The sequence below is a fragment of the Betta splendens genome, chromosome 13 (genome assembly GCF_900634795.4).
Source record: "Betta splendens chromosome 13, fBetSpl5.4, whole genome shotgun sequence".
NCBI lineage: Eukaryota > Metazoa > Chordata > Actinopteri > Anabantiformes > Osphronemidae > Betta > Betta splendens.
In genome coordinates, this window is record NC_040893.2 from 996,076 (window position 1) to 1,016,775 (window position 20,700).

General features: G+C 38.7%; 1 protein-coding gene across 9 annotated transcripts in view; it reads left to right on the forward strand.

Moving 5' to 3' along the window:
- myo18ab (myosin XVIIIA b) overlaps positions 1–20,700 on the forward strand; it is a 102,284-nt gene that overhangs the window by 50,861 nt on the left and 30,723 nt on the right. For all 9 annotated transcript variants that reach the window (XR_008696518.1, XM_055514219.1, XM_055514217.1 and 6 more), the window contains 8 exons: positions 1,838–1,947; positions 3,403–3,468; positions 7,222–7,350; positions 9,145–9,288; positions 9,892–9,981; positions 18,901–19,020; positions 19,571–19,682; positions 19,811–19,938. Coding sequence is in view for 8 of the 9 variants with exons in the window: in XM_055514219.1 (XP_055370194.1) it covers positions 1,838–1,947; positions 3,403–3,468; positions 7,222–7,350; positions 9,145–9,288; positions 9,892–9,981; positions 18,901–19,020; positions 19,571–19,682; positions 19,811–19,938 (899 nt within the window). In the remaining variant the exon portion in view is untranslated. The remainder of the gene's footprint in view (positions 1–1,837; positions 1,948–3,402; positions 3,469–7,221; positions 7,351–9,144; positions 9,289–9,891; positions 9,982–18,900; positions 19,021–19,570; positions 19,683–19,810; positions 19,939–20,700) is intronic.

Here is a 20,700-nt window from a genome sequence, read left to right on the forward strand (position 1 = left end):
CCTTTCAAGATAAAAGCACCAAGCCAAATAATTAGCTTTAATAGCAATATTTCTGCTTTTAGATGGGTAATTATGACTATTTAAAGATAGATTAACAGTTTAGTAATTACCCACACATCCCTATGTCCTTTCAAAATAAAAACACCAATGCAGTTCATTAGCTTTAACTGCGCTGTTTTTGCCTTTGAATGGTCAATTATGACTATTTAAAGACTAATTTATCGTTTAGTAAGCACTTAAACACGACCTCTAAATCCTTTCAAAATAAAAAGCTAGTCGGCTTTTTCATGATTGTCAACAATGCACTTGGTCAACTTTGATCTTTGACATCTTTTCACCTTACTCAACTTTTTAATAATTTTCATCCTTTTAATCTTATTATCGTTTCACCTTGGACATCTTTTTAATTGCTATCATGGTTTTAATCTTTGTCAACGTTTTGTCGATTTCATCATTTTGTCGCTTTGTGACGTCAACAGCTTAATCAGCGTCTGTCATCGTTGCGGCAGCAGATCAGCTCCCACGTAATTTCTCGAGAAATTACTTTTTCTAGTTAGCAGTCATTAACCAACTAGAGGTATAAAAGTGACATATAAAGTTAGAACAATTGAATCAGTGCTTTAATTTTGAAGGGATATGAAGGAAGCATGTGCAGGCAATTGCTAAACTGTAAAATAGTCTTAATAACTAGTCATAATAAACTAGTTAAAAACAGAAATATTGCTATTTTTTTATTTTGAAAAGATTAACAGTGAGGGGGCTTAATACATAAACTATAAAATAGTCTCATTAACTAGTCACACAAAAAGCTGAAGGTTGCAATAGTTTAAAGGGTCGACTTGATGCAAAGGTGAATATGCTAATACAACATTATCCATCAATCATAGGTTAACAAAGCTGAAAAGGTTTCTCCAGATGGGGAATCAAGATTATAAATATGTTGTCATTTTAACATACTTGTTATTAAACAAAGTCATTGCAAGTGTTACTCCTTCTCATACCAGTTTCAGTTAGGGTGCCAACAATGACTCACTATTGACCATTACCAAAGCATTGCACTGAAAATCTGCATATATTGCTCAATGCTGTAATGTTGAAATTATTCCTCAACAAATTAAAAAAAGTTGGAAAGAAGCTTAATAACTTGAAAAATATGAAAGATATGATTGAGAAAAATATGAGTAGTCATCTTCCCAAAAAGCTGAATATTTTTATATTTAAATGGTTTCTGACGCTTAAAGTATGTGGGACTAGCGCCCAACAATGGGCGGAAGAAAAATAATAAAGAAAGATGGCCGGTGAGAAAAACAATAGAGTGAATGCTGGAAGCTTGACTGTGATAAAAAGCAAAGATATCAATAGTTTGAGAGCTGTTTTCAGCTCTCCTAATAAAGATTACAACAACTAAACTATAAAGATTAGAAAAACAATGCAGTGAATGCTGGAAGCACTGTGATAAGAAAGCCTTTAAAACTGTAGTCCCACAGTGGGGAAATTCCATCTCACAACAGCATAGCACAGCACAGTAAAGAAAGTACAGCAACAGATGAAACATACAGCAACAAATCAAATTAGGTTGAGTTGGCACAAATCAAATAAAATTAGGTTAAGTTTATTAGTCTGCATTAGAAATACTGACCAACCAATGTTTCCCTAAAACTATAGTTTTTGTTATTCCCATTTCCACTTGGGTCTTCTCTAGTTTGATCTGGAGCTTATTGCTGTTGCATTTCTAAAGTCTTTTTATCTGCTCTATCATATCCCAGATTGGGTGTATTAAACAAATGATTGATGATGAACCATGTTGAACCTTTCTCTGCTGCATACCATTTTTTAGGATTCCCAGACCACATGGTATTTTCTGAGTTTTGTAGACGCTTTGATATACTGGCACCTCATCTGATCAGGAAACATGGGCATCACCATATAGCTACAGATGGCAAGAAGGTGAGTTTTTTGAAAGGTCAACCTTACCATACTTGCCTGTTGTTGTGTGTGGCTGGACAGTGCTGGTATGAGAAACTGCACTGAACAAAATATAAACACTTTTTTTGCCCCCATTTTTCATGAGCTAAACTCAAAGATCTAAGACTTTTTCTAAGTACACAAAGGTCTGTTCCTCTTGAACATTTTATTAGCTCACTGTTCCATCTGTCTAAATCGTTAGTGAGTTTTAGTGAGCACTCTCTACTGAGATAATCCGTCCAACTCACAGGTGGCATATCAATTACTCAAGCCAGGGTGATGGTTAAAATCAGTGAGGTTTTCAAAATTATCTTTTGTATGTTTAGGCCAAGTGCTGATAAAAACATGTTTTTATGTCAAACGTTTATTAATAACTAATAATGAATAAAGGATTGTGGAGCTACTCCTCCACCCTGACATGTGCCTCTAGGAACATTTTCAGTAATTTAGAGGGGGTACTCTCATTGACATTGTTTTTGGTGCATACAGTACAACTTTCTTTTTGATAATCACTTATTGACTTATTTAGGAAAGATTTGGGCAGAGATATCTAATTTTAACAATACCACCACATTTAGCTAGACGTCTTGCTTTAAGAAGCTTCTTCTTGCCATTAGGGCCAGTTGTTGTAAGTTTGTTTTAAGTTATTGTTTACTACTGTGGACATCTTGTTTGAACCTATTCAGTAAGAAAGTGGCCCAATGAGTCTCTAAACTGGATTTAGATTTTAAATATATGATTATTCTAAAGAATTTGTTTCAGCTTGGCCTTGTATTCTACCTTCTTTGTGTAAATAAAACCCCTCCTGTTTTAAAGTTCACTTATGTATGTACTCTTTGTTTGGTCACCAACACAAGAATGCTTACATGTACTTCATGTAAGCATTCTTATATTAGCTCATTTATTAAATCATAGAAAACAAGGGATTCTGATTTCATTTAACTTAATGTGAATGTAAATGGTCACTGACAAAAAAAAAGTTTTATATATAGATAATATAGAATACTGTATGTATTTATGTGTAAAAAATAATAAATAAATAAAAATTGGGGGTTTGAGGCATGAGGCATGATTTAATATTTTACTTACATACCAGATGTGATATACAAAATAATAGCAGCATCTCTTCTGTTAAACTTTGGTAATAACAGTAAGGTCATTGTCATTTTGAAGCTGTATCTATAATGATATAAATGTGTTTAAACAATCCAGGTGACATGGTGCCAACAGATCAGTTTTTAAAACTTGTGTTTCTTGGCATTTACTTTAGCACACTGTAGCACACACACTTTCAATAATAACGTAATGTAAGAATTATTACAGGAAATAATGATCCCTTTAGGAAACTTAGGATTCAGCCTTGTTTTTTTTGTAGCCAAGTTTGTTAGTTTGTTTTTAAGTTTATCTGTCTACTAAATACATCTTGTTTGTTTCCAGGCAGTTCAGGAATTACTGGAGTCCTTGGAGCTGGAGAGGAGCTGCTACCAGATAGGGCTAAGTAGGGTGTGTATAATTACATGTGACAAATTCCCACTTTATATCACTAACTTCACTAAATTTTACATATACGATTTTTAACATAATGGTGTTCATTTTTGAATTGTCGCTGGGGCTTTACATAATACAACATGGCCATAGTGATATTGAATACCATAGGAAAGAAAAATGCGAAATATAGTATAATTGAATGATTAATTGGTAGTTTAATATCACTAGACACTAGACATTTTTATGAAGAAGTTAATCAAGTTACTGTAAGTAGACACAATGTGTATGTATTTAAAGGAAGACTCTGCAAAAAGCCTCTGAAACATATCAGAGGCCTTTTGCCCCGGGCTCACAGACTACAACTAGAAAAAGTAATTTCTTAGAGAAATTACGTGGGAGATCTGTTCTGTTGCCGAAACGATGCCAAGCACTGAAAAGTTGCTGGCATTAAGACGCTGACTACGTCAAAACGATGACAAAGATTAAAAAGATAACCGTTAAAACCCTGACCAAGGTAAAAAGATGAGAAAGAATAAAAGGTTGACCAAGGTGAAAAGAAGATAAAGATTAAAAAGATAAAAAAGAATACAAAGTTCACCAAGGTAATAAGGTGACAGATTAAATAGGTGACCAAGGTTCATCGTTGACAATCATGAAAAAGCTATTTTAAAAAGACTGAAGTATTTATGGTTCATTGCTTAACTGTTAAAAAGTTTAATAACTAGTCAAAATTAACCAATAATTACCAAAAGTCTTGCAATTTAAGGTCATGAACTACATTATTGGTTTTATTCTGAAAGGATTTAGAGAGTGTGTTCGTGCGTAATTGCTAAACTTTAAAATAGTCTTGAAATAGTGAGAATTTATCATTCAAAAGCAAAAATAGCGCTATTAAAGCTAAAGATTTGGCTTGCTGCTTTTATTTGGAAAGGACTTAAATGAAGTGTGTGCGCGTATTTACTAAACTTGGCTAATTGGTGGGCTTGGCTGACTGACGGTAATCGTATCACATCACTTCCGGTTACTGATTTTTGCTGCCTCTTTGTGTATTCGGCCTTACTCTCCGCTCTTTTCTAAATATTATTACCTTATATGTGGTAGCGACTGCTAAGAGTTGCAAAACAAGCTTGTAATGCTCAAGCATCCGTTAAAAGATTTTCAGTCGGGATTTAGAAAACATCATAGCACAGAAACAGCTCTGGTTAGAGTCAGAGTCAGTGCTTGGTCCAATTTTGTTTAGCCGATACATGTCTCCTCTAGGTGAGATTATTGGGAAGCATTCTATTAATTTTCATTGTTATGCAGATGATACTCAGCTATATATGTATTTTGAACCAAATTAAACAGATCAGGTAGTCAAAATTCAAAGTTGTTTAAAAGACATCAAATCCTGGATGTCCCAAAACGTCCTTGAACTAAATTCAGATAAAACTGAAATTCTTATTGTTGGGCCTAAAAATCTGAGAAAGACACTATTGAGTCAGATAGCCACGCTGGATGGCATAACATTAGCTTCAGATTCTACTGTGAGGAACCTTGGGGTCATCTTTGACCAGGATCTCTCTTTTACATCATACATTAAACAAATCTCTAGAACCGCCTACTTCCACCTTAGAAATATAGTTAAAATCAGAAGCATCCACCTTAGAAATATAGTTAAAATCAGAAGCATCCTCTCTCAGAGTGATGCAGAGAAACTGATCCATGCATTTGTTACCTCTAGGCTGGACTACTGTAACTCCTTACTCATAGGATGTTCTAACAGCAGCTTAAAAAGCCTACAGCTTATTCAAAATGCTGCAGCCAGAGTTCTGACAGGACTTAGAAAGAGAGATCACATTTCTCCTACATTAGCTTCTCTGCACTGGCTGCCTGTAAAGTGTAGGATAGAATTTAAAATTCTCCTACTCACCTACAAAGCACTTAATGATGAAGCTCCTTCTTATCTTAAAGACCTCATCGTTCCTTATGCTCCCAGCAGAACACTTTGTTCTCAGAGCGCTGGGCTTCTTGCGGTTCCTAAAGGTCTTTAAATGTAGAACAGGAGGCAGAGCTTTTAGCTACCAATGTCAGAGCGTCAAGGCGGCGGACCCACATGCACGGCACGGACAGGCTGGGATATGAATAGCAATAGGAATTTATTCCAACTCAGTGTCGATATCAGGCAGGGTCATACTTGGACAGTTCATACAGCGTATACAAGAGCAGGCAAAATCGGTGTCAGGGACAGGCAAGGTTCGTACACGAGAGACTGCTTTACAATACCAGATCGTCAGGCGTAGAATCGTGGTCAGGCAGGCAGACAAGGTCGGTAACAGGCAAGAGCAGAAGACCAGGGCAGACAAGGCAGGCAGGGACTAGGCAGGCTCGGAATCGGAGGTCAAAAACAAGATACACGGTGCACGACGGGTCTAGATCAATAAACGCTGAAAGCAGTGATAACACGCAACACTAGCTAACAATCTGGCAAGTTACAGGGGTGAGAGGTGGAGCTTAAATACAGGGTGGACTGATTGCGGATGAAGTGCAGGTGTGGATAATGAGAACCGATCCTGACAGGGAACAGCTGATGATATGACGTTTAGCAGGAAGTCCTTTCAACATAAAACAGGAAATGAAACTGGAACAAAACCTGGGTGACAACAAAGTCTTTTCAAAACAATACCAGAACAAGAAACAAGAAACCAGATCGTGACAACCAAGCTCCTCTCCTCTGGAACCATCTCCCTGTTCATGTTTGAGAAGCTGTCAGACTCTCCACCTTTAAGATCAGGCTTAAAACCGTCCTTTTTGATAAAAAAATTGACAGGAAAAGGCGAGAGAAGAAAGGTAGATGTACTGTGTGTGCAGAAGATGAGGTGGAAGGGCGGCAAAATGAAAATAGGCTCAGAAAGGGTGATCAGCAATTTAAATTAAAGGGGTGATGATGAATGTAGTCAGTGGTTATGCTCCACAAGAAGGTGTGTATTAGAAGAGAAGGAGGGATTGTGTAGCAAGTTTGATGAGGTCATAGAGTACTTTCTATGACCTCCTGGTCCATAAACTCACCCACTGCATCAATGGTTATATAGAAAAATCTCCTCCTGTGCAATATTTATACAATATTTAATAACCCTTCCCATGATTCCATATTCACTCTACCCACCTGTATAGTGTTGTACTGTGCCAACACAACCTATCTTCTAATTCGGCACTGATGCTATTTTTGTTTTAAGAATGTTGATGGAAAAGTACAGAGTCAGAAGGAGCTGCATTGTGTCTTTTGTTTCTTGTGGATTTAGAGGAGGCAGGGTGCTGAGAGAGGAGCTGTGGTACTGTTGGTGAGAGGGTAGACTGTGGGTGGAGGAACAGCTGGAGAGGTGGAGGTTTGCTGGAAAGATGAGGCATGAAAGTCAGTCGTAGTAAGACAGAATACATGTGTTTAAAGGGGATGTGGGGAGGGGGTGTGATGGTAAATGTTGAAAAGGTGAAGAGGCGAGTGCAAGCAGGGTTGCAAAGGTTCTTTCGCGTTTACCTTGAAGTTGCATCATTCGTCAAATAAAAGTAGGTGAATTTTAATAAGTACCTTACCTACTAGAGGTTTCATTGTAATGATTATATATTCCTTTTATTTGAGCAGTGTAGGATACAGATAGTTGTCTTGAAGACCTTAGAATTATAGAGCATAAAAAGATAGTGTCTTTGGTTGTGATGCACTTGTCTGTTATATATATTTTTTATTTGCCTGCCAGTTAAAAGAGATCTCTTAATGCTTTTACTCCTCCTCAGGTGTTCTTCAGAGCGGGAATTCTACTTAGGTTGGAGGAGCAACGTGATGTTCAGACCAGAAGAAACATCTCTGTATTCCAGGCTTTCTGCAGGGGATACCTTGCCAGACAGGCCTTCAAGAAGAGGAAGGTGAGACTACGGCACTGGAAGGGCTAGGGTTACTTTAACACATATGAAGGATGTAGGTAGGATGTTGGGTTTCATACGTATGTAAAGAAATGCACAAAGAATTTCACTTGTAATGCACAACTTAAAGCCATACGTGAAGATTCTAATTCTTAAGTTGTCTGTGAGCTAAATTATGTACGGGTCATGTTCAGAATCACCACTGGTTGATGTTTGTGTCTCTCAGTCAGTGCCCCTAGGTAATGCTAAAACTTGCTAATCATCAACTCTACCAGGGATGATAAATGTGAATACAGCTGCTCCCACCTTCCAGACCTCAGTCATAACCCCCTCCCCACTTGCTAAAGTGGGATTTTTTTTTTTATATGGCTACATTTTCTATTCTGTGTGGACTGAAATAGAAAAAAATAGTAACTGAACTTCATTCAAATACTTTTAATGTTGAGAGCTCACGTACATGTAGTTCACCAGATTGGATAAGTCTGTAGCTTTCAGAAAAAAAATTAATCATCACTCCAAAATGTTGGGGTGAAGAGGGATGTGCGAATTAGAATCTATGAAGACAAGCCAATAGAGGAAGGTCTGCAATGACCTAAATTAAAAAGACACTCTCCAGAGGTCTCTTCTTGGGAGCTGATCTGCTGCCACAACAATGCCAAACGCCGATTAAGTTGCTGACATCAAAACGTTGATTGCAACAAAATGATGGAAACAAAAAAATATTGACAGATTGAAGATTGAAACAATGACATTGATGAAAAAGGTGTCAAGGAATAAAATGTTGACCACGGTAAAAGGATGACGAAGATTAAAAAGTGGATCAAGGTAAAAAGATGATAAAGATTAAAAAGGTGACCAAGGTGCATCGTTGACAATCATGAAAAAGCTGATTATACTTTTAGTTTGATAGGATTTGAGGGACATACTTGTGGTTAATTGCTTAACGGTAAAATAGTTTAATAACTAGCCAGGTTGCTTGTCTGTGTCCTCCTCATGCTTATTTGTTTGCTGGCCTGAGTTGCTGAGTCACTTGAGATATCACTCTAGCTGTGATATCACACACTCTAGCTCACGCAACATTGAAAGATGATAGATGCTTTTGAAGTTTAAATGACGATTCTACGCCAAAGTATGACGATGACAGATGCTGGCAAACAAGGGAGCGATAGACCAATATAAATAAAAACATTGAAGAAAGTTAAACAACGTTAAAAGTTGAAAAGCTAAAAGTGAGAAAAGTAATAGCCGTAATCTGAAGATAACACACCTTGTGGTGGAAATTTTCCATAAACAAGCAGATGAGAGAAAGGCAACTTTTTCCATTACAAGAGCCAAAGACCGAGAGAATCCGAACAAGCTGTCAGTCATAAACAAATCCAACTCTGAGCAAATTACAGTTCTCGACAATATTCTCCTACAGAACTCTCTCACCCAGTGCACATCAGGAGCTTCAGACACTGACTCATGCTCGTAATACAAGTCAGAGCTTTATAATGAAAATGTTAAATGTGTTTTCAAAATTGGACTTTATAGTTTGCTTGGTTTGTTTCACAAGTGATCTTGTGTCATAGTTAAAATGAGATATTTATATTTCCAATTGCATGAACACACAGGTCACAGTCAAGATTTTTGTAATTGTCATTATAATTTGGGTAAAGCACCAAATAAAAGTATACTAACAGAAATGTAAATGCTGTAATTTGACTTTAATAAACTTTGTAACTTATATGGATTTGATGTTGGCGTGACCACAGTGCACACATGTGATGTCTTTACTACTTTATGCCTCTGTGATAGATCCAGGATTTGGCTATTCACTGCATCCAGAAGAATATTAGGAAGAATTGTGGTGTCAAAAACTGGCCATGGTGGAAGCTCTTCATCACTGTCAGACCTCTGATAGAGGTGCAGCTCACGGAAGAACAGATTCGTGGAAAGGATGTATGTACATGCATTATACTGCTGCAAATCTAAAGCAGTTGTTAATATTTTAGGATTTCTCACTATTTATGTGTTAATGTGGTCCAGATTTCTCTTATAGTTGAAGGGGGCGACTATTACTGATTTTAACAATGTTCAAATTTAGTTTAGCTGTTGGAACCAAGTATCAATTAGTATTCACACAGAAGACATCCAAGCCTGTAGGACATTAGAAATTATTCTAAGCACATATGTCAATCAACTAGCAATGATTGACTCATTAAGCCAAAACAAATGAAAGGCACCATATGAAAGGCATTGTGTCTCCGAAAGCTAGCATCCAGTGATGCGACACTTAAAATGAGGTCTTCATTGGCTTCATTTTCCAGTTCTCATGATAATGATGAGCAACTGTCAGCTCCTTCCTGACCTTCTATCAATGGATCACAACTGGCGCAATATGCAATATCGATCCCATATAAACTGTAGATAAGTAAGACTAGACAAAAATGAGATTAAAGCATTAGTAATTACTTAAAACTGTTTTTACCTTACTTCATGTTCTCAACTTTTCAGATAATCCCTTTCCACCTTTAACATTATAATATGTTCTTTTTATCTCAGGAAGAGATACAGCAGCTGAAGCAGAAGTTGGAGAAAGTGGAAAAGGAGAGAAATGAGCTAAGACTCAACAGTGACCGTCTTGAGATTCGGGTAATACAGTCATCGGAAGGGTTTAGGTCATGTATGAGGAGTATACCGGTGCAATTTAAGTCCGAATCTGATAACCTTAAGAAATATTTGATTTAATAATATGTAGTCCACAATATACATGATAACAATACACAATTATAACTACTACTATCTCAATTAATTACAACAATAGGGTTAAAAAAAAACCTAATAGGGTAAAACAGAAGATCATGTGCTATCATACAGAAAAATATCGAAAGCTGTAGCTACCGTAAAAGTGATAAATTGTCTTATGAGAGGTGTTACATACATCTGAGAATTTGAGTTTTGAATAATAAGCATTTAAACAACTCAAAAGTTGTGTGTTACAACAGAGTAAAGAAAATTCTGGTCTGTGGTCAAAATAGACAATTTTGTTTCTGTTTTTGGAGTGCATTTTCTCAGTAGTTTTCTCGAGATTTGCTCTCTCCTTAGATGTTTTTCAGGGCTAATCAGCGGGCCAGCTGTTACTGTCTGAATAAACATGCTGTAGCCATGGTAATTTCTGCTTCTGATCAATTGAACAGAACAGACAAGCATGGCAGCGCCCAAGTTCTCCTATAAAAAGTGTTCAGTTCTTGGGTGTTTTAACCAACACCAAAGTCTGTTCACTTTACCAAGGCATCAACAAGTGAGGACTTTGTAGGTCACGGACCGGTGCCAGAAACAGTGATTCAGCATTTATACGTATGTGCATTTCAAACGAGGGTGCGTACAATGCTGGATTTGTTTCACAGCTCCTGTTGGAAAAAAAGGATCTATTCCCACAGTCCGTCGTCCACTCACTGAAGTAAGTACATGCTTGATACTTATAATGTTTTAAAATGTTAGTTTGTCCGTTAAAAATGTAGTAACCCATGTGTGGGGCAAGCTAGCTATGCTACTGGCTACAGCCAATCGACCCAGCCTTTATCCCCTTTAAATGTGCTTATGTGGGCTCCTGCAGCCACACACCTGTGTGGAGAAGAGCTAATAGCTATCAGCCTTCGAGCGGCTACAGGCAGGGAGCGGTGGGTCTAGCTCGCTGTATTAAGTACATGCTTGATACTTGTGATGTGATGTCTGCAGATGAGAGAGTTGTCCTTTTGTGCGATTTATTGAAATAATAAAGAAAATAAAAATAATGGGGAAAGCAAATAAAAAGCATGGATGTTGATTGTGCACATCAACAAACCAAAAACCAGCTGGGGAGATCAGTGCACACACCACGAAGGTGTGATGCAAAGAGCCCACGATCCTCAAGTTGCTTCTGCCTTTTAGCTTCTCTGTCCGACTAGGGTGGAATGTCTTTCTAACCCAATCAAATTACATGCACCATCTCCTCCCTGTCGCAATGTGTGTGAAGATATTTACTTTCTCACACCTGCATCGCTGACGTCCAACTATCTGTGAGAAAGGAGCACCAAGTCTCAACAGACAGAGACACAACTCCCCGACCTTGGGTTTGGGAGCTAGAGTTGAGAGTCTATCAGGCAGAGACAATCATTGAACAATCTAGTTGAAATGTCAAATGCATACAGTAAGACAAAACAAAAGATATTAATTGCAGAACATAAGTCATAAATCGTATAATAACTGCATAGAAGTAAGGAAGACACAATTTTTCCCATAACAGTAACCCACATGTGAGACAAGCTAATAGCTAGATTTGCTATTGCTGCCGCTCCTATGTGTGTCGCTTTAGCTGCTTGTTTGGTTTATTTTTTTTGTCTGGTATTGTGTATTCTTACATTAGAGAAGGTTTTGACCTACATAACACTGAACATTTCACTTATCTACAATTCTGATTGCAGTGCCTTTGTTTTGATGAGGTGATGGTGAGGACAGCCACAGCTTCCATCTGGTAGAGGACTGCTTCTGCTCAGTCTTCCAAATAGTGATGAGAACAAGGATCACCACATCTCCCTGGTCATCTGTCTACAACTATACCTGTCCTGCTGCAGAAACAAATCTCCAACATAACCAAGTTTACCCTCTAGCTGTCACGATCTTGGTTTTGTTTCTTGTTGTTTCCTTGTCTTATTTTGGTTCCAGGTTCCATTTCCGGTTTTATTTTGGTAGCACTCCCGGTTTCTGTTTCTGTTCCTGCTTTACTTCCTGTTTACCCGTTGTCACAGCTGTTTCCCTGTCAGTGCCGGTCTTCATTACACACACCTGTTTAGTATCAGTAATCTAGTCACGTGTATTTAACCACCACCTGTGTCCTTAGTTCCCTGCCAGATTGTCGAGTTTCGTTCGTGTTTCTTGTGAGTCCCCGAGTTTCATTACTGTCCCGTGTTTCTTGAGAGTTCCGAGTATCCTGAGTTTCATGAGTTCCTAGTTCCCTGAGTCCCTGAGTTTCCTCGTTCCCGTGTTCCGTGTTCCGTGACCCTCGTGTTTTGTTCGCATTTGCTTTGATCGTCGTTTCCTGCCTGAACCTGGACTAACTATCTGACCGTGAGTTTTGCCTGATCCCTGCCTGTACTTTTGCCGTGACCACCTGTGTATCAAACCCTGCGTGTATACCGGACTCGAGATTGCCTGCTCCCCTTTGTTCTTATCACTGACCCTCTTGTGTATGACCTGGACCGTCTGACCTTGCCTTGTGAATAAACCCGTGTCTAATATTCATCTCGCCTCCGTGCTGTGCATGTGGGTCCGCCGCCTGCTTCGAGTCTGACACTAGCCAGGACATGGACTGTTTACCCTACTTCCATCAAGCATTTCATCTGCAAGGCTCTGCAAAAGCTTCTGTCCTCAAACCCCAGACTTCTTAAATAACTCAGTAATCTATACATTGCACATTGGAATGTGAAGATAACAGTTTGTTCCAGCTTTGGAGTAGTGGTGCATTTTTTGGTTCACAATAAAGTTGGCTTTAACTATTACGTATTTCACTGAACTCTCTTATTCTTTTATTACTGGAAATCATAGAGAAAAACATTTCAATTACAATTTCAATACTCTCTAATATGGTAAGCTATAAAGGTGAACCGGCCATAAGAAAAAAAGTATGTGTAATTATAAATTTAAAAAAACAAATAAAATAAAATAAAAAATAAAAATAAAAAAATAAAAAGTATTGCAAACACAAAAAACACATTTCTACTCTAATGGTAAATGAGTTCTTCCACAGGTGGTCTCTAAGACAAAAACAGTGTAAAATGTATTTATATTATTTCAGGTATGCTCTCAAACTTTCAAACAGGGTTCCATCACTTTAAAGATTGCTGTCAAATCAAGGATTTGTTAACATAATGCTGTATGGGGCAATTTAGTGTTTGTCTATAGGTAACTCTCACAGGACCAACAGCCTAGTGGTTAAGGCACAGAAACTCCCTAGAGACCCTGGTCGCACCCATGTCTCTGGTGTCTTTTGTTTACCACATGTTTAGGCTTCATACCTGGAAAGAACTGACTCGTCAGTTAAACAAGGGACTGTGAGGTGTGAAGACCACTTAACAAGTCCCCATCAAAGGACACAGACTGTAGAAGCTCCCTGATAAACATATCTACTCTAGAAGTAATGTAATTGTAATTACTCAACTTTCAGACAATCTAGTTTAGAAAGTGATCAAATGAACCGTTTATAAACTCTATAAATTCAACCCAGCAGAGCTCAATCAAGGTAAACTGAGGCAAAAACTAGCTCACACCATGTATGTACGGGGAAAACATGCTGGATGGTTCCTAAACCCGCTTCACACCACAACACCCTCATTGTATGGGTGGCGTGAACAATTCACAACATCTATTCATCAATATTTCTTGCAATGATGCCTCTTATACATCGTCACATTACCTTTTGGGAGAATTTGCTACCTCCTGGGGTTTATTTCCAGTCTCAGCTCGTTACTAAGTGTTTGTCTACTGTCTATTTCTTTAAAGATTAACTTTTCTTTATTACGCAACACCAATACTAGACTAGAAAAGGCATTTTCATAGAAAATGTACAGTGAACGCTTCCACGCTGAAAGAATTGCTGAAAATAGCTGAAACATTTAAAACATATCTGAAAGTAGCTTAAACACATAAATTATAGATGAATGTATCTTAACAGAACTAGGTGTTGTTTAAAGAGAGCTAAATATTTTCAAAAGAAGCTGAAGCAGTTGAATTTAAAATTAAGGAAAGTTCAAAGAGATCTGGTGAAATTCAAGAAACGCTAAAATACACACATATAGGAGCGGCAGCAATAGCAATGAAATGTGTGTGGTTAATTGCTAAACTGTAAAACGGTGAATGACTAGTCACAGATGACCCTTTTATAATATAGCTTAAAGTTCCTGATATATTAAATATATAATTCATTTTTTTCTGAAGAAAATGAATGTAGTTATATTAAGAACTGAATGCATAAACATGCCTCCAATGGATATTAAAACCAGATCTCCTACTCCTGAGTCTAGAACTTATACCGTTGGGCTACAGGATATGAGTGGTGGATGAAGAAAAACCTAAAAATTTGAAAAATCTACGAAAATAATTTTGACATATGGGTTAATTCTGAAAGGATTTGGAGGATGTGTGTGCTTAACTGATAAAGTTAAAACAGTGTCAGTAACTATCCAGTCAAAAGCAGAAAACATGCTAATAAGCAATTGGATTGCTTTCATTGTGAAAAGATTTTGAGGGAGGGATTGTGGGTTTTATTATACTGTAAAATATTCTAATTAACTATTTGTAATTAATCAGTTAAAACATTACTGAAACTACCTGATGAGTTGAAAGTAAAGCTGATCATATCTGAAAGAAAAAGTTGCAGAGCTGAATTTGCACAAGCAAACCAAAAGCAGTTTGATTTCTGTTTGTTTTGCACATGACTACAGTCCTGTACATCCTTCTTCTGAATTTTGTTGAAAGACTTGTTCTAGTCAGGTTTCAAATCGGCTATGCACAACGAAGGGAGTCTCATGGTGAAGCTTGATGTGCTGCTTGACTTTATCAGTGCAACCAAACTCCAGGTCATGCTGTGAAAAGACCTCAGGTAGATTGTTGAGTTGCGCAGTTATTAGTTCTTTCCATTCCGGTGAGATGGGTGAATCAGCAAAGTTGAATTCCATTTTCGTATTCTTGTTGGGGTCGTCAGCCATAGAAGAACCTACTTGTTGTGATAAAATGACAGGGTTTTTTGCATATGTCACCGATGACAGATAAACGTGGGATTAAATTCAGACTCGTTCTGAATGATGACAGGGATTTTACAGTTCAGTGTAAAAGTATTCGGCCCTCTTGAACTTTGCGACCTTTTACCACATTTTAGGCTTCAAACATACATATATCAAACTGTAATTTTTTGTGAAGAATCAATAACAAGTGGGACACAATTATGAAGTGGAACGAAATGTATTGGATATTTTAAACTTTTTTAACAAATAAAAGACCGCAAAATTTGCCGTGCAAAATTATTCAGCCCCCTTAAGTTGATACGTTGTAGCCCCACCTTTTGCTGCAAGTACAGCTGTAAGTCACTTAGGGTATGTCTCTATCAGTTTTGCACATCGAGAGACTGAAATTTTTGCCCATTTCTCCTTGCAAAACAGCTCGAGCTCAGTGAGGTTGGATGGAGAGCGTTTGTGAACAGTTTCAGTTCTTTCCACAGATTCTTGATTGGATTCAGGTCAGGACTTTGATGTGGCCATTCTAACACCCGGATATGTTTATTTGTAAACCATTCGATTGTAGATTTTGCTTTATGTGTTGGATCATTGTCTTGTTGGAAGACAAATCTCCGTCCCAGTCTCAGGTCTTTTGCAGACTCTATCAGGTTTTCTTCCAAAATGGTCCTGTATTTGGCTCCATCCATCTTCCCATCAATTTTAATCATCTTCCCTGTCCCTGCTGAAGAAAAGCAGGCCCAAACCATGATGCAGCCACGCACATGTTTGACAGTGGCGATGGTGTGTTCAGGGTGATGAGCTGTATTTTTCTTTTACGCCAAACATAACCTTTTTTGCATTGTTGCCAAAAAGTTCTATTTTGGTTTCATCTGACCAGAGCACCTTCTTCCATGTTTGGTGTGTCTCCCATGTGGCTTGTAGCAAACTTTAAACGACACTTTTTATGGATATTTTTAAGAAATGGCTTTCTTCTTGCCACTCTTCTATTAAAGCCAGATTTGTGCAGCTGTAGATCTCTGCAGTTCATCCAGAGTGATCATGGGCCTCTTGGCTGCATCTCTGATCGGTCTTCTCCTAAAAGTTTAGAAGGGCGGCCAGGTCTTGGTAGATTTGCAGTGGTCTGATACTCCTTCCATTTCAATATTATCGCTTGCACAGTGCTCCTTGGAATGTTTAGAGCTTGGAAAATCTTTTTGTATCCAAATCCAGCTTTAAACTTCTCTACAACAGTATCTCGGACCTGCCTGGTGTGTTCCTTGTTCTTCATCATCTCTGCGATTCACAGTGCAGGTGCATTTATACGGAGACTTTATTACATACAGGTGGATTCTATTTATCATCATGAGTCATTTAGGTCAACATTGGATCATTCAGAGATTCTTATTGATCTTCTGGAAAGAGTTTGCTGCACTGAAAGTAAAGGGGCTGAATAATTTTGCACGTCCAATTTTGCCGTCTTCCATCCATTCATTTTCCAAGCCGCTTATTCCCTAATGCGGGTCACGGGGTGCAGCCTAACCCAGCTGGCTATGGGCGAGAGGCAGGGTACACCCTGGACGGGTCGCAAGTCCATCGCAGGGCATTTTGCCGTCTTTTATTTGTTAAAGTTTGAAATAGCCAATAAATTTCGTTCCACTTCACGATTGTGTCTCACTTGTCGATTCTTCACAAACAATTTTTGACAGTTTTATATCTTTATGTTTGAAGCCTGAAATGTGGCAAAAGGTTGCAAAGTTCAAAGGGGCCGAATAGTTTCACAAGGCACTGTATATGGTGGGAACTGAGGGAGGGTGACTAGGTATTCACTAAGCATGTTATCTGTTGGGGCCATCTTCCGGATGTATTTATGGAGTTTAGTTGTTTCATCCTGGATAGTGGCTTTGACACTTACCAATCCTCAGCCTCCTTCTTTCCGCTGGATTTGGGGTTATACCCTCATTGTGCATTGTGAGGAGCTTTCTTGTCTTGATGTCAGTGGCTCCCATCTTCTCTCTTGGCCAGCATATAATGCCAACGGAGTGCCTGATGCCGGGAGGGTGTAGGTGTTGATCGCCTGGACTTTGTTCTTCCCATTCAGCTGGCTTCTCAGGACTTGCCTCACCCTTTCGTGGTACTTTGTGGTTGCTGTTTTCCTAGCAGCCTCTTCGTGGTTACCGTTTGCCTGTGGAATTCCAAGGTATTTATAGCTGTCCTCCACATCTGCTATCTTGTTCTTTGGTAGTTCTATCCCCTCAGTCCTGCCTAACTTTCCTCTCCTTGCTACCATCCGACCACACTTATCCACACTTACCAGTCCGAATGACATTCCGATGTCTTGGCTGTCTATCCTGGTGGTATGTAGCAGTGAGTCGATATCTTGTTTACTCTTGGCATACAGCTTGATATCATCCATGTAGAGGAGGTGGCTGATGGTTGCATTATTCCGTAGTCGGTACCTGTAACCAGTCAGTGATGATCTGGTTCAGGCCTATGCAGCGGGGACATAACATCTCCTTGGTATATGCCCCAATTGATGTTTACTTGGACAATTGGTTTCAAGTTGGCCTCTGGGGTTGTTTTCCGCTGTCTCATTGAGTTCTGGATGAAGGTTCTTCTTGTATAGTTCCAAGCATTCCATGATCCATGTATGTGGCATTGAGTCATAGGCTTTCTTGTAATGAATCCAGGCAGCACACAGATTGGTATGTCTGGTCTTACAGTCTCGAGTGACTGCTTTGTCTATCAGTAGCTGGTGTTTGGCTCCCCTGGTGTTAATACCAATTCCTTTCTGGGCAATGCTCATGTATTGATTCATGTGCCTGCTCATCTTAGCTGTTATGATGCCCAACAGGAGCTTCCATGTTGTGCAGAGTTATTGGGCGGTAGTTGGATGGAATTGCTCCCTTCAAGGGGTCCTTCAGGATCAGGACAGTCCGGCCTTTTGTTAACCATTCAGGGTGAGTTCCATCCATTAGTAGCTTGTTCATTTGTGCCACCAGGCACTCATAGAGTGAGGTTAGCTTCTTCAACCAGTAGGTATGGATCAGGTCAAGCCCTGGTGCTGTCCAGTTCTTCATATCTGAGACTTTCTGTTGGATATCTGCCATTGTGATGGCTACTGGATCTTGTTCAGGAAGGTTTCTATGGTCTTAAGTCCACCAGCCACTTGGCATTGCTGTTATGTGATGCCTCCTTCCCCCATATGCCTTTCCAGTATTCTTTAGTCTCCAGCCTTGGTGGGCCTGCTCCTGTGTTATTCAGTGGAGAACATCCTGTTTATTCTCCTGGTTTCAACTTCTCTGGTGTATCTCTTTAGCTGGGTAGCAAGGGCTGTGAGCCTTTGTGTGGCAGTCTCCAAGGCCTCAGGTATGGTCATGTTGTCGTACTTTTTAGGTAGGTTGTATTTCTTCGTCATGCCTTTCTGTAATTCTGATAGTTGGCTAACGTCTTTCCATGTTGCCTTGATCTTAGCCTCTAACCTGTTTCCATGGGGGATAGTGCACCTTATGGTTTGTGTTGATCTTATAGCCAAGTACCTAAATGATCACCGTTGCTGTACTGTAAATCAGCTGATTGGTCTCAGTGATAGCCATAGTTGGTATTGTTTGTAGTGTTGTATTGGCATCTTCTAGCAGACTTTCAGAGGGTGCTTTACTTATTCTTGGTATCCAGCTTGAGGGGTTCCAGGACTTTCTCAGCCCCATTGCCCCATCAGTGATTTAAAGCTGTTTTGTGTGTGTGTGTGTGTGTGTGTGTGTGTGTGTGTGTGTGTGTGTGTGTGTGTGTGTGTGTGTGTGTGTGTGTGTGTGTGTGTGTTCACCAGTTCACGGAGCTGTCAACAGAACTGGCTGATGAGCGGAACACAGGGGAATCAGCATCTCAGCTGTTGGAGAACGAAACTTCTGAAAGACTTTGTCTAGAGAAGGATATGAAGGATTTGCAGGTAAAAGCTCTTGTTTGATTTATTAAATCTTCAAATATGCAAATATGAAAAGGTAATTTCATTACAACAATATTTTGTAATTAGTAAAGTAAGTATTGTAGCAATACACTTTCTACCTCTTCCTAATTAATCAGTTTTTTTTTTTCAATTTCGTGTTTTTGATAAGAGCAACAGGTTTTAAATATATGCTCTGTTACTGCTATAACAGTGCTATTCTAATGTCAGATTTCTGAATCTTTTTTGCTGTGACGACAAATAAGACATTATATTGGCAGTAAATGGTTAACACAGTCAGCAGTACAATTACATGTAAATGTCACTATGTTGTTGTATATATGTCACACTATGCTGTGTCCATTTGCATCTACTATAATGTATTTGAATATAACTTATTAAAGTCTTTTCAATTAAGCTGTTTTTATTTTTTAACAATGTTAAAGGTGTATTTACATACTAAAAAACACTTAAATTTAACTGAAGTTTTGAGGTTATTATATGGACACAGTCATATTTACAATGTCATAGAAACAATGTTTTTTTAAATTGCCAGGCAAAGTTTAAAAGCGTGACAAAACAGATGGAGGATATGAAACTGGAGGTGATGGAAGCTCGACTGATTAGAGTGTCTGAACTAAATGGAGAGATGGATGATGATGATACAGGTCGGACACACTTCACACCTCAAACATGTGGTCAAAATTTAAATTTAAGTATGGCTATGGATAAACCATATTTGAATATGAACCAAACTAAAATGAAGGAGAGTTTGACTCAATGTTTTATGGGATAGGTGGAGAATGGAGGCTAAAATATGAGCGAGCCATCAGGGAGACTGAGTTCACCAAAAAGAGACTGCAGCAGGAGTTTGACGACAAGCTGGAGGTGGAGCATCAGAACAAACGACAACTGGAGAGAACGGTGAGAGAAGTACACAGCTTTAATTTTAACCTGCTACTTATTGCTTGGGTTTCATCCCCAACCTAATTACTACCACCTAAGTAGAATATGCACTGTATTGGACATTTTATAACTAGACACTTTAAAATTGAACTGCATTACTCTCGCATTACCGCAGGACTATTGCGCTGACAATGCACGATAAAGCAGTTTATATTTATTAATATTTGGAAAGTCTGATGGTCACTGGCGCTGAATACTCATTCAGACAAACGACTAAGGGTCACAGGAGGAGCGGGCTGCTGTTGATCAGTACTGACCTGAGATAAGTTTCTCAACCAATTAGAGCCTTTCGGGGCGGGGCATATGACTGCTGCAGCGCTCACTGAACTGGAACTGAATAGAAAAAAGGTGTCTTATGTGGACATTATCAATTTAAATTTCTTCTGAAAGTAGGAGTTTGTGGAAACAAGTCATGTTTAGCCAAAGCTACATCCATCACCTTAATTATTGTAGTACTTCGAGTCTGAATAAAGTCTGTATAAAGAATAAAATAAGAATCCTCTTAATAGTCCTGCAGCGGGGAAATTGCACCTCACAACAGCAACAGGACAGAAAACAGAGAGAGGCCATACAAACACACAACTATAAACAGAGCATACATCCATAAACAAAGCAAATGCAGTTAAGAGTTCTGATTGTAGAGTCTGACAGCAGCAGGTAGGAAAGATCTGCGATACCTCTCTTTGAGAGGGTGGATTACTTTGTTACTAAGGCTGCTCT